Source organism: Fistularia commersonii, chromosome 20, assembly GCF_037954325.1.
Source record: "Fistularia commersonii isolate RoL2024-O1a breed Wild chromosome 20, RoL_Fcom_v1.0, whole genome shotgun sequence".
Taxonomy (NCBI): Eukaryota; Metazoa; Chordata; class Actinopteri; order Syngnathiformes; family Fistulariidae; genus Fistularia; species Fistularia commersonii.
In genome coordinates this window covers 7,130,986-7,150,294 of record NC_141303.1, presented here as the reverse complement: position 1 = coordinate 7,150,294, position 19,309 = coordinate 7,130,986, and the positions used below count along the sequence as shown (strand labels likewise).

Below are 19,309 nucleotides of genomic sequence, written 5' to 3'. Positions count from 1 at the left end.
ATATCACATAGCAAAATATAGCTGTACACTCGTCAGTGTCATATCTTTATTTGTGTTTTGAAATGATTAGACTGTATCTTCCATCAGTTCGAAAATAAACAGCTGTCGTCTAAAATCAGATAAAGAGACGGATAGATAAGATGAACTATCAGACGAACTGATAGCGTCTTCTGAGCTCATGTTTTTACAACACGCAGAGACACAAGAGGGCGTAGATGTTGGGATTCAAGCTTGACGCTTTATTTTCGGGATGAGGATGCTGGCTAGGTATGTGGGGCGATTTTAGCAGAAAAAAACATTTTCATCGATGAATAAGTTCGCCTGAAAATTATTTTTCACTTTAGCGACTTGTGCCGAACTGTAAGCGACAGGAATAGTTCATAAGATAGAGGGCCTGTCTCGGCATGGGTTTATATTGTTGTCTCTACCGGGTTATTGTCTTGTAAACAAAGTGAGCAGCTAGTAGCGTTAGCATCAGCTGGGAGACTGGACCTTGCTCACACCGCCTCCTGCAAGCTGACGGGAGCACGGATTGTTTAACGGGAAGCTGAAGTCGATCTCTATCCGGTCATCGCCGACGGCTTTCTGAAAGCCGTCTTGTACTCCGCTCGGAAATACCGGGCACGCCGGTGCAGACTGAAGAATGTAGCTAGGAGGTGGTAACATCTAGTTTTGTTTTAAAATGTGAATTTTCCACATGTTTTCCCCGTGTGCACATTACGTAAGACTTTAAGTTCACCGGACCAAGCGAGGCTGCCCAAATTTGGGCTTGTATTATCCGAGAAATCGTTTCCTTTCCGTTAATCCCCCGTGTCAGCACAGCTAGCATACATCGTAAGGTTAGCCGTGTCGTCTGGCGTTTACATCACATTTTTCTCAAACTTATCTCTATTAGGGGAGTCTGAACTCTTTTGTAGCATTATGTAACGCAACTAATGTAACGGAAGAAGCACTGACTGTGAGCAGATGCGCTTCCCCTGTTGCAGGATGGTGCATTTTATTATGCTGTTGGTTAGCCTTTGGCAGCTGACATGCTTATTAGAATAGGATGCTTTCAACGCCCTCCACTTAGGCTGATGAGGCTTCAGCATGGGGTTATTGTGCCATTGCAGTGCAGAAATTGTTGTCGACTGAGATAATCCTTTCCTAACCCCCTCGCCTCTTTTCACAGCAGGTCAAGGAAGAAGTGTGACAGCACTGCCTGATCTCCATCGAAATTGTCTGCTGGCTTGGACACATCGTTGTGGGTGGATGTGTGTATGGGTGTGCGAGTTCTTCCTACAGAATTAGGACCCAGGCCTGATGGAAAAGAGAGACAGAAAGCCGGGCTATTTTGCGAGGTATGAATTTGTGTCATTTTCATCTGTATTTAAGGTAATTTAAAGCACAAACTGGATGTTTATCTCCGAATTTGTACGCTTACTCATTTTCTTCCATGCATGTATTTTTTGTCGGTAAATCCCCAAATCACAATTTACAGGTGTCCTCTAGTCGTATGTTCTTTTGTTTCGACAGATTATTTTTTTCAGCTTCATTTCAGTCATGTTAATTGTTTTTGTAATATCTGACACAGTATTATATAAATTTTGGAAAGGAAATGAAAAAAATCTAAATAGTGTGAGTACCAGCGTTCCCATGACATTAGCCACTTTATTTAAACAGCCAGTATTATCACGGTAAAATACTAAATTGTTTGAAAATATCATTTTCCATAAATTAAATAAATTGTCCTGTCCCGAATGATGACATGCAGCAGTGTAAAGTCCAAAGCCTTTGGGATCCAATATTCTTTTATCGAATTACTCTTTAAAATCACAATTTGACTTCAGTTTGGGTTCATGGTTAATTTTGGGCCCCTGCATTCTGCCGTCGAGGTGCAATAACCACTAATGTAATTTACCCTTCTATCAATCTTTGGGCTAATTTTGTTTAGTCACCTTTTTTTATATCGCTGCCGCCCCTGAAATGGTGTCATAAACAAAGGTGAATCGTTTTTAAATCATATCACTGCACCCTCGGTAGAATTGAAAAAGCCCGAGTGAATTGAAAAACGACGATTGACCATTGACCATGCACTTTCATAGATAAGACAAGGGTGATTTGTCACATCAGATGAAAATTGACGGGCTGGGGATGATGCTGACTTTCAAATTTGATTTGTTCAGCATTTTGAAATTTGATACTGGGCTTTGTTTGAGGGAAAAGGGCTTGTCACAGTTACAGTGCGTATAGCTACAAGAGATATCCACGGCATGAGGAAAGAGAAGCCCTCCATCTGAGGTGCTTTCACATCTGCATGATAGATGCAGTAATGACTGCACATGAGTGTTAATGGCAGTGAATATTGACAGAAAAGAAATGTAGTTGTGTAATATTGGCAGGAGTTGTAGAATTTGTCTTCTCTGTTTTCCTTGGTATTCATTTGATTTTGCAATATGCATTTACATTTGACATGATGCAATTAAAATAATGTTTTAAAAAGGGCAGAGAACATATTAATATTTGTGATGAATTATATAATTGTCTTTTTAATACCACTTTGGGCCACACTTTTAGGTAAGATTGTAACACTGGTCAAGCTATAATATTTGTCTTCATGAAGATGCCAGGGCTCCCATAGCTCCACTCAGTCCACTAAAATCACACCTGCTGCCTACATACTGTATGTATGTAGCCCACACATTCCCATCACTGGCTGGAATAAACAACTTTTGTATAATTTTTCATTTCTAGCTCTTTTTTTTCATCATTGGGGTGAGTTTGATGTTCACAAAATAAGAGTTGTTTTAACAGCATGCAAAATTTGTACTAAAAACAGTTAATGGCCTGTCTTGTTGATGTTCTGCTTTGGAGGTACGGGGCTTTCCAGTGGGTGTTATTGAAAAAGGAATTTATTGAGGATTATTCAGTATTTTAGTTTTTGTGACAGGTCTATAATTCATATGCAGTACAGAGCCCTAGAAGCAAATCTCAGTCCAGTGAATCATCAGCTAAAGGTTTCAGTGTGGGGTCGCATTGTGTGGAAACTTGTGATGTTTGGGAAAAATTTGTAACAATTTGCTAGATGATAGAGATTGATTACATGATAATTATGAAAAACTCAGTCAGAGAAGTATGTCAGCTCTTTTATCTTCAGGAGATTTATGGGTGAACACTTCTACTTCTAACAGACAGGAACTAACTGAGAGGTCAGAGGTGTTGCTGTGCACCCAATTTAGTCAATATTGGGATCATCAGCTCTCTGTTTTTGAGTTTTTTTAATAAGCGCTGATATTCTTTATTGTAGTTTTTAAATCCATTGCTGTTTTAAACATTGGTAGTTCATGAAATCATCCTGAGCCTGTATCCATTTACTTATGAGGTTTATATTGCTAGTCTAGTGCCAACTGGCCATTTGTCTTTTTTTCATATAGCCTTGATTGGATTATGTTGGAAACAGTATATAACTGAGATAACCTAATGTGGACTAGCATCATATTTCAGTCACTGTCATCAGAAGGTAGACAATACATTAGGTTTTATGGTGAGCAGAATTGGGGTTTATATCCTGCCACTTGCAAACCTATGCTGCTATGGAAAATGTGTGACAATATCCTGGAAGGAAAGATGTCCTTATCTACCAGCGCAGCTTCAACTTGTCCTAACAAATAGACCAAAGGTCACTGTTGTGTATAAATAGAGCGCACCAATAAGTTACATTTTCATGAGCTCTGTTGTGCTTTACCGCTGTACAAGTATTGGAACGTTATTTTCAAATGTTATTTTGCTCAGGAAGCCTTCCAGTCATTTCTAAGTTAAAGCAAACATCAAGCATCTGCTTTGAATCAAGACCCAAGTTAGAGAAAATGGCTGAGGAGTGGGAAGGGAAGAGTTAAGATGCAGTAGAAAAGGTGGGTTGAAGTATGTGAATCAACCCAGCCTGAAACAGATGGTGGGGTTGAGAATTAGCCTGCAGATTCCTGAGTTCACTAACAAATGTGCACTGCATCAGTGAAGGCAGGACAGTGACCTGAGGCTGCGGGAGAAGCCCGGGCTCTGTCTGTCTGTGCCATATCGACCCTCTTCTGCTTTTTCCATTACAGCACTTGAAAACATAAGATGCTTCTCTCTGGGTTTTTCTTTATCCCTGCTTTGCTTAGGACTGTTCAGGGCAAGGAAATTGCTATCACTTACAACAATTTACAAATCAATATGGCTTTATAGTGGCTTAGTATAGTCATATTTATCGTTAAGTTTTCCTATCAGCATGCATTTTCCATAAATGGAGTGTTAACCTACAGGTCTGCCATGTCATGCCACCTCAGCAGTTTGCTGTTCTGAGCCCCTCAGAGAACCCCAACTTATAAGGTGACCTCATTCTCTGAAGCATAAATGATTAAGCAGCAAAACAAGAGGGGAGGAGAGCCTACCACTGACCCAATAAATTAAGTAGTTAAAAGTCACTTTGGTAACTTAAAGCACACAATTGCTGCAGTTGTGTGGCAGTATTTGCATCAATTGGTATTTTAGCAAGTTTGAGCTACATTCACCCCCTGCTGCTTGCATCCAGTCCATTGATATATTGTTAGTATATAGTTAGATTTGTGACTTGAAAGAACAGTACCACATGTATGTTTGACGAAGTGTACCCGATCTGGCATCCCATCAGGCTGAAGAGGCGGAGACAGCTCAAGCAGAGTCAATCAGAGAAGAATGCAAATGAGCCGGTCCCTACGGTCATCTCCTGTCCAGACATCCCCAACGATAGTGAAGCCAACAAGAAGACAGATCTGCAGAGAATAAAGACCTCGACAGGCTCAGGTAAGGCCTGCATCAAAACCCCATCAACGACTTGGATTACATTCATAAATATGTTGTATTGAAATCATTTGACTTCTAAAAAGGTGAAACAGACAATTAGTCTCCTTAATCAAACTAGTTTCATTTATCAATGAGTTATTCGGTAGGTAAGACCTTAGGATTATTAAAACTATACGTTTCCCTTCAGTCTTTTTAACCCCCCCTCCCCCCCACTTAGTCAAAGAATGTCAAAATCTTTACATTTGAGAACCCGGACAGCAGCCAAATGTAAGATAAGTGTCTGTTTAGTCCAAAGCATTTTTCATTTGTGTGGTATGACTGAAAACCTTTGTCCCCTGGTCGCTTTCTTTCTCTTTTTGATTAATTGATTATCTACCCTCTGGTTAGCAGCACAAATAATCCCTTGTTTTTGAATACATTTGCGGTGAGGGACATTCTTCGTTTTGAACCAAGAAGATGCATAAACGTCACCCCCCTTTTTTAAAATAATCATCAGTTGATCATTTCCTTTTAGCAGCCGGTTGCACAAGGCTTGTGTGTATAAACAGCTGTTAAACAGTAACAACAGAAGTACAGTAATACATTTGAAATTCCAGTTTCTGCATTGACGATTTAAACAAGATCTTCTGTGACCTTCGTCTAGAAAGGTTGCTAGGTGTCATTTGCTGTATTCTGAAAATAACCTGCCTTACTTTGGAACTGATCAATACTTATCGGGTGTTATTTTATGTAGTACAATCATGACTGTAATATTTAGACATGCACACATCTCCAGTTTCCTGTCCCAACAAGACACAAGTGTTTACTTACTTTCAACCAAAAGACAAGGGTTCACAGTGTATTAGCGGTCACAATCCCGTTCAAGTCCACTGAAACGTTCCCAGTGTGCCTTGGGTTGGACACAGAGCAGACACAGCTGGAGCCTGGTAGTCTATTGCTCAGTCATGCTGCTCTGTTTCCATGGAGGAGACTGAAGTGTAATGAGAGGGTCAGGGAGTGGTGCGCTAATAGCTTCTGTGCTCTTGGCAAGAAGAAAAGGCTGACTACTGCAAGGGTCAAACTGTGTGTGTAGTCAAGATAACTGTTTCATTGTGTGTGCAAGACTATTGAGTGTTTAGATAATGATTCAAAAACTTGAATAGAAAAACAAACATAACAATAGAAGTTACTGTTTTGTTGCTTTTCAAAATTGTGATGTATAATTACAAAGACAGTTATTTCACAATGATTGCTGATATCTAGCATTTGGAGATATTTAGCTGATACCGTGATATATTGAAACCTGAATAACTCTCGCTCTCGAAGTCTTCCAAGACTTAACACAACAAGGCAGGTTCTCTTGACTCTCCACCCTATTCAGCCCCCCCGCATCCTCACAGCCTGTCTCAGAAAACAATCTCATAAAAATCCCAGTTAAATCCTACTTGTGTGCGATTTCTCTGTAAGCTGTGTTCCTAGTCTCTTGCTGTCAGGCTCTTGGAAAAATGGCAAAACTATTTTCAATTAAGTTTCTCTTTGAGTTCCATACCATCTGTGGCTGAGGCATGTGTTTGTTGGTTCTCGATGTCTCCAGTCGGGAGTCCGGGAGCCCGGAAACCGTTTTGAACTTTTCACAAGTTACCAATTCTTTTTAAACCGTCTTTCAGACATCATTCAAAGTTATGAACCTGAGGATTGGAATGTTAATAAAAAGTTCTGTCTTTCATTTTATTCAAGGTTAAGGGCGTTTTCCTTTGAATGCTGGGAAAACACCTCAACTTGGTGCGATAAATCCTAATTGTTTGGATCGAAATTTTCTGAACTTGTCACCTCTGAGACAAGTGGTACTCTTCCCTTAAAGCAGGGGTGTCAAACTCATTTTGGTCCGGGGTCCACATACGGGCTAATTTGATGTCAAGGGGGCCGGACCAGTGCAATCATTAATTTTTTTCCTTTGTTTTAGTGTAAAGGAGGCAAACAGGTAAATTATATGAATCTTTATATTTAATTAACGGTTCCTCTAAAAAAAATACATGAACCATTAATATTGAAAATTCATATTATACAAGAATTGATGAAATTAGACCCTAATAATATTGAGTTAGAAAAGAAAATCTTGTCGCTGTGGGAAAATTTGCAACTAGAATTTATTAGAAAACGGATTGGTAGCATGTAATAGGAGGTATAATGTTTACAAGGCTAATGGTGGCTATTCTGGTTATTAAATCAATCCTTTTAATTTTGCCCGTTTTTTTTCATCATTTCATCATTTTTGTGTTTTTTACAGAAATAAGAAAAGAAAAGATCATTTTAACAATGTCACAAGACATTTTTTTCCATCAAAGAAACATGTTCTTTTCAAATTTTGAAGCAAAAAAACAGTGCAAAGTTACATTAATTTTTTCCTTGCCTGTTTTTTTTTCTTTTTTTGAAAGCGCCAGGTGCATATGAGAAAAACGCATGGGCCGCACTAAACACAAAGATTTGATTTCAGGCAGGGGGCCACAAAATATTGTTCCGAGGGCCGCAATTGGCCCGAAGGCTGTGAGTCTGAGACCCCTGCCTTAAAGGCATTTGTCCCTGATGATACTTTTCACAGATGGAGAGACATGCTGTTATTTTCCTAATGTTGTTCACAAATGAAATATTGCTCGTGTTTCTGTTTAGGTTCCTGTTACTTTCTGACTGTGGATTATTTTTTTTACATTTTTCCAGATGATGGCTGTAAAACAAAACATCAGGCAAAAAAGGAGAAGAGGAGGCCTCCAGGGACTGTGGATTACATTGTCAGTAATGAGTATTTAACACTTGTTACATATCTCAATGCTGAGTTTGCACGTCACATGGTATTTCAGCTGTGGATGTGAATTCTGTCCTCAGGGACATAATTGACGTGTTGTTATAGGTGGGACCGAATGACTCCCTCAACAGCATCGCTCTCAAGTTCAACATCACCCCCAACAAACTGGTTCAGCTGAACAAGCTGTTCTCTCAAAGTGTCTACCCTGGTCAGGTGAGAATGATTTCACATCGTGGTTCTTTTTGTGATTTTTGGGGAAGTTGCTCTCTAATAAATTAATGAAAAATAAGATGGAAAAAAAACAAATAATTGTTAAATCAAAATATAAAAAAATTACCAGATTAAATTGAGCATCACAGTTAAAAGTTGCTCAATGTATTGATTTATTGCGCAGCTGTGAGTGTGATTGGAAGACAAGCTGATCTGTGGTCACCCATCCCTTTTACAGAAGCTGTTTGTCCCTGATGTGAGCCTGTCAGAGACAGATTTAAAGTCTGCTGGTTCCTCTGATCCGTGCCTCACAAATGGTTTATCTGAGGAGGCATCGCATGTAAGTAGAAAAAATGGTTCTTCACATCTGATATAAAAATATTGTGAAGGATGAGATTTATTTGTGATTGTAATGTATTTAGGATATTGACTGAATATTTTATCTTGTTCAATAATTGGTCCAATAATTTGAAAAATGTATTTTTATATAATAGAATGTAGATTAATTATGTTTTCTTTCTTGTACAGCATGAACTAGAATAGATTATGCAACTTAATGTCATAATTTGAGGGTAAGAAAGTTAATATTTAAATACAGTTTCAGTTAATGCAACAACAATGTACAGTGTACATTGTTATTTGAAAAGATGAGACACCAGAAGGGTCTCAGGGTGCCGGCCAAAAGAGTAGCATTTAAAAGAAAGTACCAAGAGTCCTACTTATACTTGTTCGTTTAAAAGACGAAAGCAAAAAATATTATGTTTGCAATCTGATTGCATTTATTCCTCAGGATGGCATCCCAAACTGCAGGTCAGCGGGGTCAATCCGGCGTGAACTTTCCCCCAATTCAGAGGATGACAGCCCCGCAACGGTTAAATTCATCAAGATGAGCTGCAAGTACTTCACTGATGGAATGGTGAGAGAAGGCTCTAACAATATTACATTCCCCTACCAATCAAAGTGTCTGAGTTTATTCAGTAGGATTTTTGAATAAACTCTAAGTGACCATAGAAGACTATCGGCCAGAATAAAAGGATAGAAGACTATCGGCCAGAATGAAAGGAAAGGTGTACAAGACAGTGGTGAGACCAGCGATGATGTATGGACTAGAAACTGTTCCAATGACCAAAAGACAGCAGACAGAACTAGAGGTTGCAGAGATGAAGATGTTGAGGTTCTCTTTGGGAGTGACCAGGATGGATAGGATCAGGAATGAGTCTATCAGAGGGACGGCACATGTTCGATGTTTTGGAGAGAAGGTCAGAGAAGCCAGACTGAGATGGTTCGGTCATGTACAGAGAAGAGATAGTGAATATATTGGTAGACGGATGCTGGAAATGGAGCTGCCAGGCAAGAGGTCTCGAGGAAGACCAAAGAGAAGATTTATGGACGTAGTGAGAGAGGATATGAAGGTAGCTGGTGTGAGAGAGGAAGATACAGAGAATAGGGTTAGATGGAGAAGGTTGACTCGCTGTGGCGACCCCTGACGGGAAAAGCCGAAAGAACAAGAAGAAGAAGGAGTTTATTCAGTAGGATTTTTCTCCCATGCATTTTCACTGTGCATCAACTGTTCACTCTGTGACCTTTTTAATCTCCCAGGGTGTGGTGGGAGGCGTGTTGATTGTCACCCCCAACAACATCATGTTTGACCCTCACAAGTCAGACCCCCTGGTCATTGAGCATGGCTGTGAGGAGTACGGTCTTATCTGCCCCATGGAGGAGGTTGTGTCCGTTGCACTGTATGATGACGTGTCACGGATGAAACTCAAAGATGCCCTGCCATCGTAAGACTTTGTCCCACTTTCGTCATTTCCCCTGTTTCGTAATATTCTCTTCCTCCTTCCAGCAGCTTTTAGTCATTGTGCTTTTCAGTTTGTGTTTGCTGTTTTCAATAACACCTTTATAAAAATTTAGATTTTCTTTTTTTGATATCATTAAGATTTAGAAATTTGTGACAATGAACCCGATTTGAAAAGTATTTGATAAGCAAACCATAATAATAGAACGAATGGTGCCAAAAATTCTCTCAAACTAATTCAGATGATGCCTTGTTTAACAGTGAACATGAATTCAAATAGTAATTGATTAAGGAAGTGTTCTTTCTTGACAATTACCTGTGATATGATGCACTTTGGCACAATGTTATAATAAATGAGAAATGCTAAAAGCTTGTGATTTATTTCTTTGCAAAAATAATGCTATATTTCTGTTGGGAAGAACAAACAGCTGACAACTTTAATATGGTGTTTGCTTTTATTCTTTCTCTTGTCAGTTACTTTATATTGCTGGTATGTCAAACTTAGTACTTTGTATTCTTAATCAAATGTTGTAGTACCCCTCGAATATTTTCTTTCTTTTAAAGGTTTTTGGTTTTCACTTCAGTATTGTCTATGTTCAGATTATTTGCTGACATCATATTTGTTTTTAAGTTTGTCGTCATCATGGGCATCCATCATTTATGTTGGACCTTCTTTTTTTTTGTTTTGTTTTCTTTGTCTTTCATTTTCATCCTCATCCATGGCGCTGTGTGTGTGTGTGACAACTTCCCACTCCCCCACCCCCCCGACGCCACAGAGACCTACCCCAGGATCTGTGTCCTGTGTACAGGCCCGGCGAGTGGGAACAGCTGCCGTCAGAACAGGACCTCAACCCCTTCAGCCGCTATGAAACTCTTGAACAAAAACAACCCATTATCTTGGATGACATTGAATCTACTCTCTCCGAAACTGGTAATGTGAGCCTTCTTTGAGACTTTAAGTCACAGCTTCGCCATTAAGTGCAAGAGATTATTTATCTTTTCTATATTGAAGCTATTCTTGTATTGGTTATTTTTCTGAATTGATGAAGTAGCCCAATGCATATATGAGTTTTCTACTGTTATTTCCATTTTCTTTTCCATTTTTTATTTTATTTGTGCTTTCTCACAAGCAAAGCAGTTAGACAATATCATCTGGGACCGTTTTAGATTTCGATTTTAAACAAATCTCTCTTTATACATTCCTCCTCCCAATCGTGCAGAGGGGGAGCAGGCGGAGAAGTCTCCATCAGATGAAGGATTCACGGAGTTGGAACCCACGGTCAATGGGAGCACGGAAGAGGCGGAGGGGACTCCTTTCAAAACACCCAAACCTTTCAGCAGGGATCAACAGGACCTCCGGGGACCGAGCTGCCCCGGCAGGGGAGACTTCCAGAGCAACTCGATGCTGTGTCAAAATAAAGGGAAGCAGGATGATGAAGAGGATGAAGGTTTAGCTCAGAACAGCTCTATTGAAGATGGAGAGTCAATACAATCATCCTCAGAGACTGATAAGCAGGGTAACTTGCCCGTTAATGCCCCGATCCACGGCGTAACTGTAACCAAAGATGTCAAGTCTGAAGGGAAAGAAGAGCTGCTAAATGGTGCTGATGAGGAAACAATCAGCGCACCAGTAGACCAAAACAAGAAGCTAAGTCTGAAGAAGGATCCAGATATATGTGAGGACTCTATTCCTGAGAAGCAAAAGTCGAATCAGCCAGTCGAGGACGGTGAACTAAGCGAGGAGGAGAAACGTAAGAAGAGCTATGAGGCAGAGGTGAAGTCATGGCTGCTGGAGCGGATGCAGGCTCCAATCGAAGGTAGGAAGGCTCATTTTATTTTGCCAGATTTTTTTTATGTCCACTAAATGTTTTATGGATGATCACAGAGGCCTTCATCAGGCTTTCAAAAACTCTTCTTCTTCTTCAAAAAATATCAACTAAATAATTTAGTTAATCAGAACAGAAATATGTTCATTTATTTGGGGAGGATTTTTCAACTGCTGAAATTAGAAAAGCTGACATCTGTGTTACCTGATCCAAGATTTTCTATTCTGCATTATTTAAAAAGTCTCCCAAAACGCTGCAGTTATGAAATCATTGCTGTTGTTTACAGCATCACCATGGTCAGTGACTGACATTTAAGCTGTTTAAGTGTAATTAGTTTGACTGGGATATTACTTTAATAAAGTGAGGAAATGGAAATAAACAATCCTTACAAAATTAATCTGATTTTATAGTTAATATTTATTATATTTATACATAATAGTTATATATTTAGCTTGTATAATAAATGCTTGGCACAGGCCCTCAAGAAAATGATTATTTTGCCATAGGGTTCATCGGTCAAACTTCCAAATCAGATTTACAGCGGTACCACAGGCCAGCATTTCACAGCATAACAGTATTCAACAAATGAAAACTGATAAACGATTAGATCATTTGATTAGCATGTGTGTCTATGTGCATGTGTTTGTTGTGTTTGCCAAATGAAGATACTCACTGATTTTAAATCACTCTTGAGAGTTACCAGTGGGGAGCACCATACTTACTCTTGCTTCTTATTCTTCCCTTCGCGTGTAGACATGCTTTTCTCATCAGAGGAGAAGAGTAAAAACCCACCCATGTTCCTCTGCTTCAAAGTGGGAAAGCCAATGAGGAAGTCCTTTGCCACCGGGATGATGTCGAGTCCCGCGCACTCCTTTGGAGGGCGGGGAAAGCAGCTAGAGTACTGGTTTGCTGTCCCACAAGAAAGGTGAGACGATGACCTGCTGGTAGTATACGGTACATCATTACACACCGTTGCTGTAAACCAAGATTTTATTTGGATCATATTTAAAGTTTTGTGATACACAAATGGTGTTATGCTGAAAACCAACTATCAACCAATAAATGGAGACTTATAAAAACAAACACAATACTATGATAACTTCGGTTCCTCTAATCTTTAGGTGTTTGAAATACACAGGTCACTCGGCAGTTTTGCCTCCAAAGTGTAATCTATGTGAGTCAAATACCTATTGAACAATCTACTATTAGCACATGTGTGTGTGTGTTTTTTTAGGGTGGACCATTTGTACGCGTTTTTCGTCCAGTGGTCTCCCGACGTCTACGGCAAGGACGCACGAGAGCAAGGCTTTGTGGTCGTAGAGAAGGATGAGCTAGACATGATCGACAACTTCTTCAGTGACCCCGCGTCATGCAGTTGGGAGGTGAGTGATCAATACAAATGTAGGTTATTGGGATTGGGACGGTTCAGTTTATGTCACACAAGACTGAGCTGCTCTGACAGCTTAATGTGCCAACGTCAAACTGTCACCTTTTTAAGGTAACGATTATACATGACATGTTAGAGAGGCCACTTAAAGCCTTGTTAATCACTTTAAAAATAAATGTTAATCCCATTGTCATAAACCTTGTTACTAATGCAATACACTTTGGTTTTAGTTCTTCTTTGTCATTTTGTCATGAAAAGATGTATGACTGCGTGGAAAGGGGGTGATCATATTACTTTTCAGAAGAAGGTTTTTTTTATTTCTCAATACCTATTTGGTATACAGTAGTCCCTTGTTTATTTCAGGTATTACATTCTAGAACCAGCCACGAGGACCGAAAATCCACGTAATGACCATATTTTTATTTTATCATTTATATATATATTTTATACCTTTATGACCCTCCCCGCACTCTTACTAACTTTTCCCATGTTCTTTTAAACTTCCTATATAATTCACACAAACACAACACGGCAGATTAACCTTACAAGTAGCAATCGCATGTTGATGTGAAATGGACAAGGCAAGATGTTGAACGCATGCTATGCACAGGAGATAAAGAGAATGATGCTATGGTTGCTGGGCGAACAGAGCCTAGAAAATGCTTATTTTACCATTAAAGTAATTGAAATGAATGTACATTTATACCGCGAAAAAACTGGTATAGCGAAAAATGTGCTTTATAAATTATGTAAGATATGTAAAGATATGTAAAAGTTAAAAATCCACGATACAATGACACTACGATATGGTAAGGGACTACTTTTCTGCAAGATAGGTATCAGAATAACAACAGTAACACTTGGATCAGTCTTAAATACAAGCAGACACTCTGCCAATAGGGTTTGATTTTGCATATAGAATTTGTTTTGTAAGATTCATTTATTTTTAGAAGCACAATGTTAACATTCTTCAATAATCTGCATGACAAATATGATGCAAGGTGATGGCTTAGCCCTTTGCTCTGATTTGCTACTTTGAATTTACCATCTGGACAAAAGTGTGTCGTGCAAATCGAGCTTCTTTGCCTTCATGCTAGCTCACATTATACATCCTCTGGGTAAGCGTGGATGGAGTAAAGCATCCTTAGAGCAGAGAACAACAAAGGTGGGGCGGCATCTGAGTAAAACGCTTACTGTAAGAGCATAGCGGATTGTCTGGTCGGATACGTTTACATTACAAGTCATGATACCTTGATCTGACTCGTTGCCTATGACTGATTTATGTTATTCTTGTTTTCTCTTGTCAGTTAAAGAGACTCTTGTTGCAACATCTGCAATTTGTACTTATTTTCATTTGTAACCCAAGCAAAAAAAAAAACAATTTAAAGGCTGCGTAACAGAGCCAGAAAAAGAATGGAAGGAGCTGAAGCATCTGTGAATTAGCAGATGGCAGCATTTGCAGGGGGAGGTTGATCTGAGCGAAATATGAAAATGTTTTGTTGCTTTTGGAAGCATCTCTTGACCTGTACATAATCCGAGCACCGATCCTCAGCTAGACTTTTGCCATTTTCCCCAGTGTCAACTTTGTAGAGATTTGTTGGTGTGCATCAGTGTAATTAAAATACTTGATTTTGCAGTTTTAATGAAAACAGTAAAGAGAATTTGCTAATTATCCTTGGATGAGATCCATTAGCAAATATATAAGGTAAATTTACATGATTCCTATGTAATTTTAGGCATCTATGTGGGGGAAAAAAAATCTAATTTGGATCACCTGAGCCATGTAGTGCCTTCTGGCAAACACCATGAGGCTTCGATATCACCATTTGTATTTCTTGCGCCATTTGCGTGGACAACATCATGCTGGATGGGGGAATCACAGCTTAAAGATGACCGTGAAGAAGATTTAAGAAGATTTGAGAAGATCCTGGATGCAATGCAAACCACACAGTAACCTCACAGAGGAAGAGGAGGAGCTCATAGTTACTAAAAGGATCATTGCAGGCAGTGGCTGTTATCACATGGCAACCAAGCCCTTAAATGGGGATGCATTGTGATAAAGGATAAAACACTCAGCATCAAGTGCACTGGAATGGTGAAGATGTAACGCTATAAAAATATCAAGAATGAGTGAATATAAGGCCTTCAAGGCCAAGCTCCTTAATAATTTAATAGAGGAGAGGAGGAAAGAAAGAGACCACACAAAGTCTGAACATTCTCAAGAACCAGCGAGTAAATAAAAGGCATGGGAAAAGGCAGGAAAGACTGCAGATGACTAAATGAAATATATCGTATTACCAAGGGTCCAATCGAAGGAAGGCGGGAGGAGTTGTTACTGGTTTATAACAATGTATGGGGAAGATTAGAAAATGCCAGGGTGCTGAAAGGTGGAAATTACTGTTATCATGAAGCAAGCCATGCAGATATAGCCCAGTTGCCTTGATGTCAGACATTTACGAATTAGAAATTGTTTGCAAAGGGGCACCATGCAAAGGTTGATTCAGGAAGGGAAAGAGCACTTTAGACCACTTTAAATCAGAAAAGTTTCAGTAAATAAAGCTGTTGTCATTTCATATAGGGGAGGTATAAAACAATTTAAAGAAAGAAAACATTTCAGATTCAAATTAGGGTCAGAGATGTGAAAACCACGTGTAGTTCATTTGACTCAATTTTTGCAAATTGTGATCAGGAAATGCTCAATGGATGTAAGGGAGGTTGGAACTTTGTAGAATGGGGTGGAAAATGTAGAATAAAAATAAAATGAAGAATAAAAATGTGGCATCATCACTTCTCCTTCAACAAGCATATCAGGACTTGAGAGGTCATGTCCCCTTTCCAATCATGCTCAGTTGATGAAGTCTTTGTTTATCATTATGCTTTTATGCCTGTTTTGCACCCAGATAATTACAATTGACGAAGCAAAGCGGCGGCAGAGTTTTGGTAGCTGTGATGGAGACTTGTCTATGGATGCGTTGCCCATGCTGAGTGATGCCAGTAACCTCTTGCAGGACACACATATTGAAAAGGTATTTCCAAAAACACTGCCCGGCACTATTTTTCACATTTTCACAAGTCAACCCACAACAAACAAAATGTCACCAATTCACCTAATTTAATGAGCCGTCTGCCATCCAGCTCACCTGTCGCCTGCCAGCCCGTGTGCAGGGATACCCCTGGAGGCTGGCCTATAGCACTGTGATGCACGGCACCAGCCTCAAGACGCTTTACAGGAACTTGGCAGATGTGGACTGTCCAGTGCTGCTGGTCATCAAAGATATGGATAACCAGGTAGACTGCAATGATGACGTCCACATTAATGAATTCATGGTGGGCAAAGGGCTGTGGAAATAAACTCAGAAATGTAATTTCCAAAGAAGTAGTGATCTGCTTTCTTAAGATATTTTGATATTAGTAGGTTTGAATATCAGATATTACCTACTCACTGCACTTGCAGTTTATTAAGAGTCATTCTATTGCTCTTCTTTCAAGAGAAAGGTATGGCACCAACATTTGATAGCTTTATGTAAATAATGTGCAAAAAAATTAATATATTACGTCTACTGGTTTTCCAAATGTAACTTAGAAGCAGTTTTCACTCTAAATGTAATTAAGTATAAAATGAATTCTTTACACTATTCTTCAATGTTATATGCTTGGAACAGTATCTTTACAGTGCCATTTTGCAGATTGATCAATTTTAACATAATATTTTTGAGTGCACTATCGATAAAATAATTTTCAAAGTCTGGCTTTTTTTTTCAGTCTCCATCTCCTGTTCAGTGTGACATTTAGGTGATGTTGTTAGATGTCCAAAGTCTCAGTTCCAGAGGGTCTCAATACGAAAAAGAATAGCCCTGCTTTGGGAGATTATAGGAAATAAGAAATAGAACACCTTTAATCCCAAAGGCATTTTCATTATCCTTTTATTCCTAGTGTTCGTAAAAAGGCCAAAAGTGGCCCATTTTCTGAAACAAGAGTACATGCTCTTAGAATTGATTCTGACTTGTATCACAGATATTCGGAGCATTTGCTACTCATCCTTTCCGAGTCAGCGAACACTGCTACGGCACAGGGGAGACGTTCCTCTTCAGCTTCTGTCCTGAAATAAAGGTTTGTGCTGAGATGCGTTTACTGCTCAAACCTAGATGTTTAGAATGACTCCATGGTTGTGAAGAATTAAGCTATAAAGGGTATATGGATATTGTTTTGTTTATTTGTTGTCTTTTTGTCTTCCCAAGGTGTATCGCTGGACAGGGGAGAATTCTTACTTTGTGAAAGGCAATACTGACTCTCTGCAGATGGGAGGAGGAGGGTAAGTTGGAAATACCCATTTTTGTTTCTTGAACACAGCATCAGGGCTCAAGTAAAGGGGGGTTTACGTTACATTTTCAGAGATTTTCAGACCAATGTTATCACATTAACGGGAAAGTGTGGTTTAATTTTGAGAGGGAACAGGCATTCCCGTCAGGCATGTTTTGATCTGGTCTCTCACCCCACCCTGCGGCTTCCCCTTACTGCAGCGGACATCTGGGTTTGTGGCTGGATTCCGAGCTTTACCGAGGCACCACCACCAAATGTGCCACGTTCAACAACCAGCCCCTGTCCACACAGCAGGATTTCACCATCCACAGCTTGGAGGTCTGGACCTTTGAGTAGCTCCGCTGGCTTCAGCTGCTTCTCTGTATTCACTTCCTGCTCCACAACCCCTCAACCCTCAACACCACCAAGTCTTTTATGCACAACTTGGAGGTAAACCTCGCTGCCTAAATTGACACTAGATGTTCTGTGAAAGAAAGTCAAAAGCAGCATTTGTAATTTTTATTTTCAACGGGGGGAAAAAAGGCTTCTCCGGGTCCTCTGTTACTCGTGTAAATGTGTGTTCTGTAACCGCTGGAATCACCATATTGGTTTGTCTGGTTCCTCCTCCCTGTCAAAGGTGGTAATATCCACCACTGCACCATGTTCATTGTCTGCCTTCGATATTCAACAATGTCTCCAGCTTACCCAGCATGCAGACTGCCTTACTGCCATCAGCGCATGACAACAGGGAGAAAGAGGATGTTTTTCTTTTTTGGACTCAGAGGGAGATAGAAGCCAATCTGCTGATTTTTATATTGTCAAGTTTATCCGAACAGAGCTGGTTTTAAGTCTTTCTGAAATATTAAGGATTCCCACAGTGCTGTAGGTTAACAGGTGATGTGATATCTGTATGTTTGAGAATTAACAGGTTAATTATCTGATAACTAGACAGAACAACTTTGAATGTTTGGTGGTTGTTGGTTTGTTTTTTTTTTTTTTTTAATAACGCTCTGAACTTGAAGGAGGAGACATTTTCAGGGAGGATTAAGAGTTAATTATTGTGATCTGTCATCATAGCAACTTCCTATGAAGGCAGGAAACATAATTGTTTACGCACTTCCTCCTAAGTGCTGTCTGGCTCTCTTTATTTGAATTTTAGACTGAATGAATGAGAATCAGAAGAATTTTATGGTTTTGTTTCATCCCTTGTCCCCGTCCAATTCCAAATAACTGTTAAAACCAACATGAGCATTTGTTTTATGACCAAATATGTTTTTTTTTTTTTATCATTTCATATTTGTTGTAATCTTGTCAAATCATTAATATTGTTTTATATTTTTTTATTTTTACATTTTATTTTTTCATTCTGGTTTTATGAACGATGTTTTTTTTATATAGTTGAACTTTTATAGAAATGTTGTGCTTAATGTTGTGTTTGCAAGATCAGAAAGTGAGGCAGAATTTGCTACATTCCTATGTTTTCAAGTTTTAATCCTTACTGTTTAGTGTTACAGACAGATATAATTTTGCACCACAGGATTAATTGGCAGGCCACACTTTTTTCTGGACCTATGTAATTTAGCCTTTCTTACGTATAAAATTGTTACTTGTTGTTGGTTCACCACTGTGAGAGGGAAACTGCCTGTCTGACTACAGGTCAGCCTCTGCATCACTAAAAATGGGTGGAAAAAGGGATAATGTGTAGGTTTGTTGCACTCTGATATACCACTAACTCCAAATTCAAACCCACTAACACGGAAAATAACTTCATATCCTGCGTATCTGGCACAGCCTTGTAGTGCATGAATATGCAGCTCTGCAAATGTTTGACACCATTGTAATACCTGCCGTATTATCATCAGTGCCAGTTAGTGCTTCATGTGAAAATGAGCTTTGCTGTCTTAGCTACTCAGTGTCGTACTGTGAATGCATCTCGAGTATTATTTCTTGTGAATCTGCTGTGTTCTGTGATATCACTATGGATCTATTTATTGTGTTGTTCTTGCAACCACATTTAAACCTAAATAAATGTTAAACAAATACATATATTCAACAGGAATGGCATTCCTTCCGTCCGGTGTTCAATGAATTCAGTTCATTCTGCTGTTTTTCATTCAAAAGTGGGACCAGAATACATCATGTATTTATTTCCAGTTTTGATTTACTTTGCTCAATATTGAAAAAAATCTTTCTGAATATTGCAATCAATA

At 39.2% G+C, this 19,309-nt stretch overlaps 1 protein-coding gene across 5 annotated transcripts; it reads left to right on the top strand.

The window, feature by feature from the left end:
- The first annotated feature begins 45 nt into the window (after positions 1 to 45).
- Positions 46 to 19,147, top strand: ncoa7b (nuclear receptor coactivator 7b). Of its 5 annotated transcripts, none has more exons than XM_086166804.1 (17): positions 46 to 267; positions 1,172 to 1,340; positions 4,649 to 4,800; positions 7,495 to 7,565; positions 7,685 to 7,792; positions 8,028 to 8,129; positions 8,580 to 8,705; positions 9,389 to 9,573; positions 10,397 to 10,518; positions 10,808 to 11,404; positions 12,167 to 12,338; positions 12,648 to 12,795; positions 15,701 to 15,826; positions 15,936 to 16,088; positions 16,815 to 16,910; positions 17,039 to 17,112; positions 17,321 to 19,147. In XM_086166804.1, exons 2-17 carry the CDS (start codon positions 1,303 to 1,305, stop codon positions 17,454 to 17,456), a joined length of 2,406 nt encoding a protein of 801 aa, XP_086022930.1. In that variant the 5' UTR covers positions 46 to 267; positions 1,172 to 1,302; the 3' UTR covers positions 17,457 to 19,147. The 5 variants fall into 5 exon arrangements, with proteins under 5 accessions (XP_086022930.1, XP_086022926.1, XP_086022929.1 ...); XM_086166800.1 differs by having other exon boundaries at positions 10,364 to 10,518; XM_086166803.1 differs by having other exon boundaries at positions 230 to 267; positions 1,175 to 1,340; positions 10,364 to 10,518.
- Positions 19,148 to 19,309: the final 162 nt, after the last annotated feature.

What these genes read in the sequence shown, in the direction of transcription:
- ncoa7b (XM_086166800.1), top strand. Translation starts at nt 1,303, where the DNA reads ATGGAAAAGAGAGACAGAAAGCCGGGCTATTTTGCGAG. An exon ending in CAGGGACTGTGGATTACATT is followed by an intron (nt 7,566 to 7,684) that starts GTCAGTAATGAG and finishes GTGTTGTTATAG; the next exon opens with GTGGGACCGAATGACTCCCT. An exon ending in GATGCAGGCTCCAATCGAAG is followed by an intron (nt 11,405 to 12,166) that starts GTAGGAAGGCTC and finishes CTTCGCGTGTAG; the next exon opens with ACATGCTTTTCTCATCAGAG.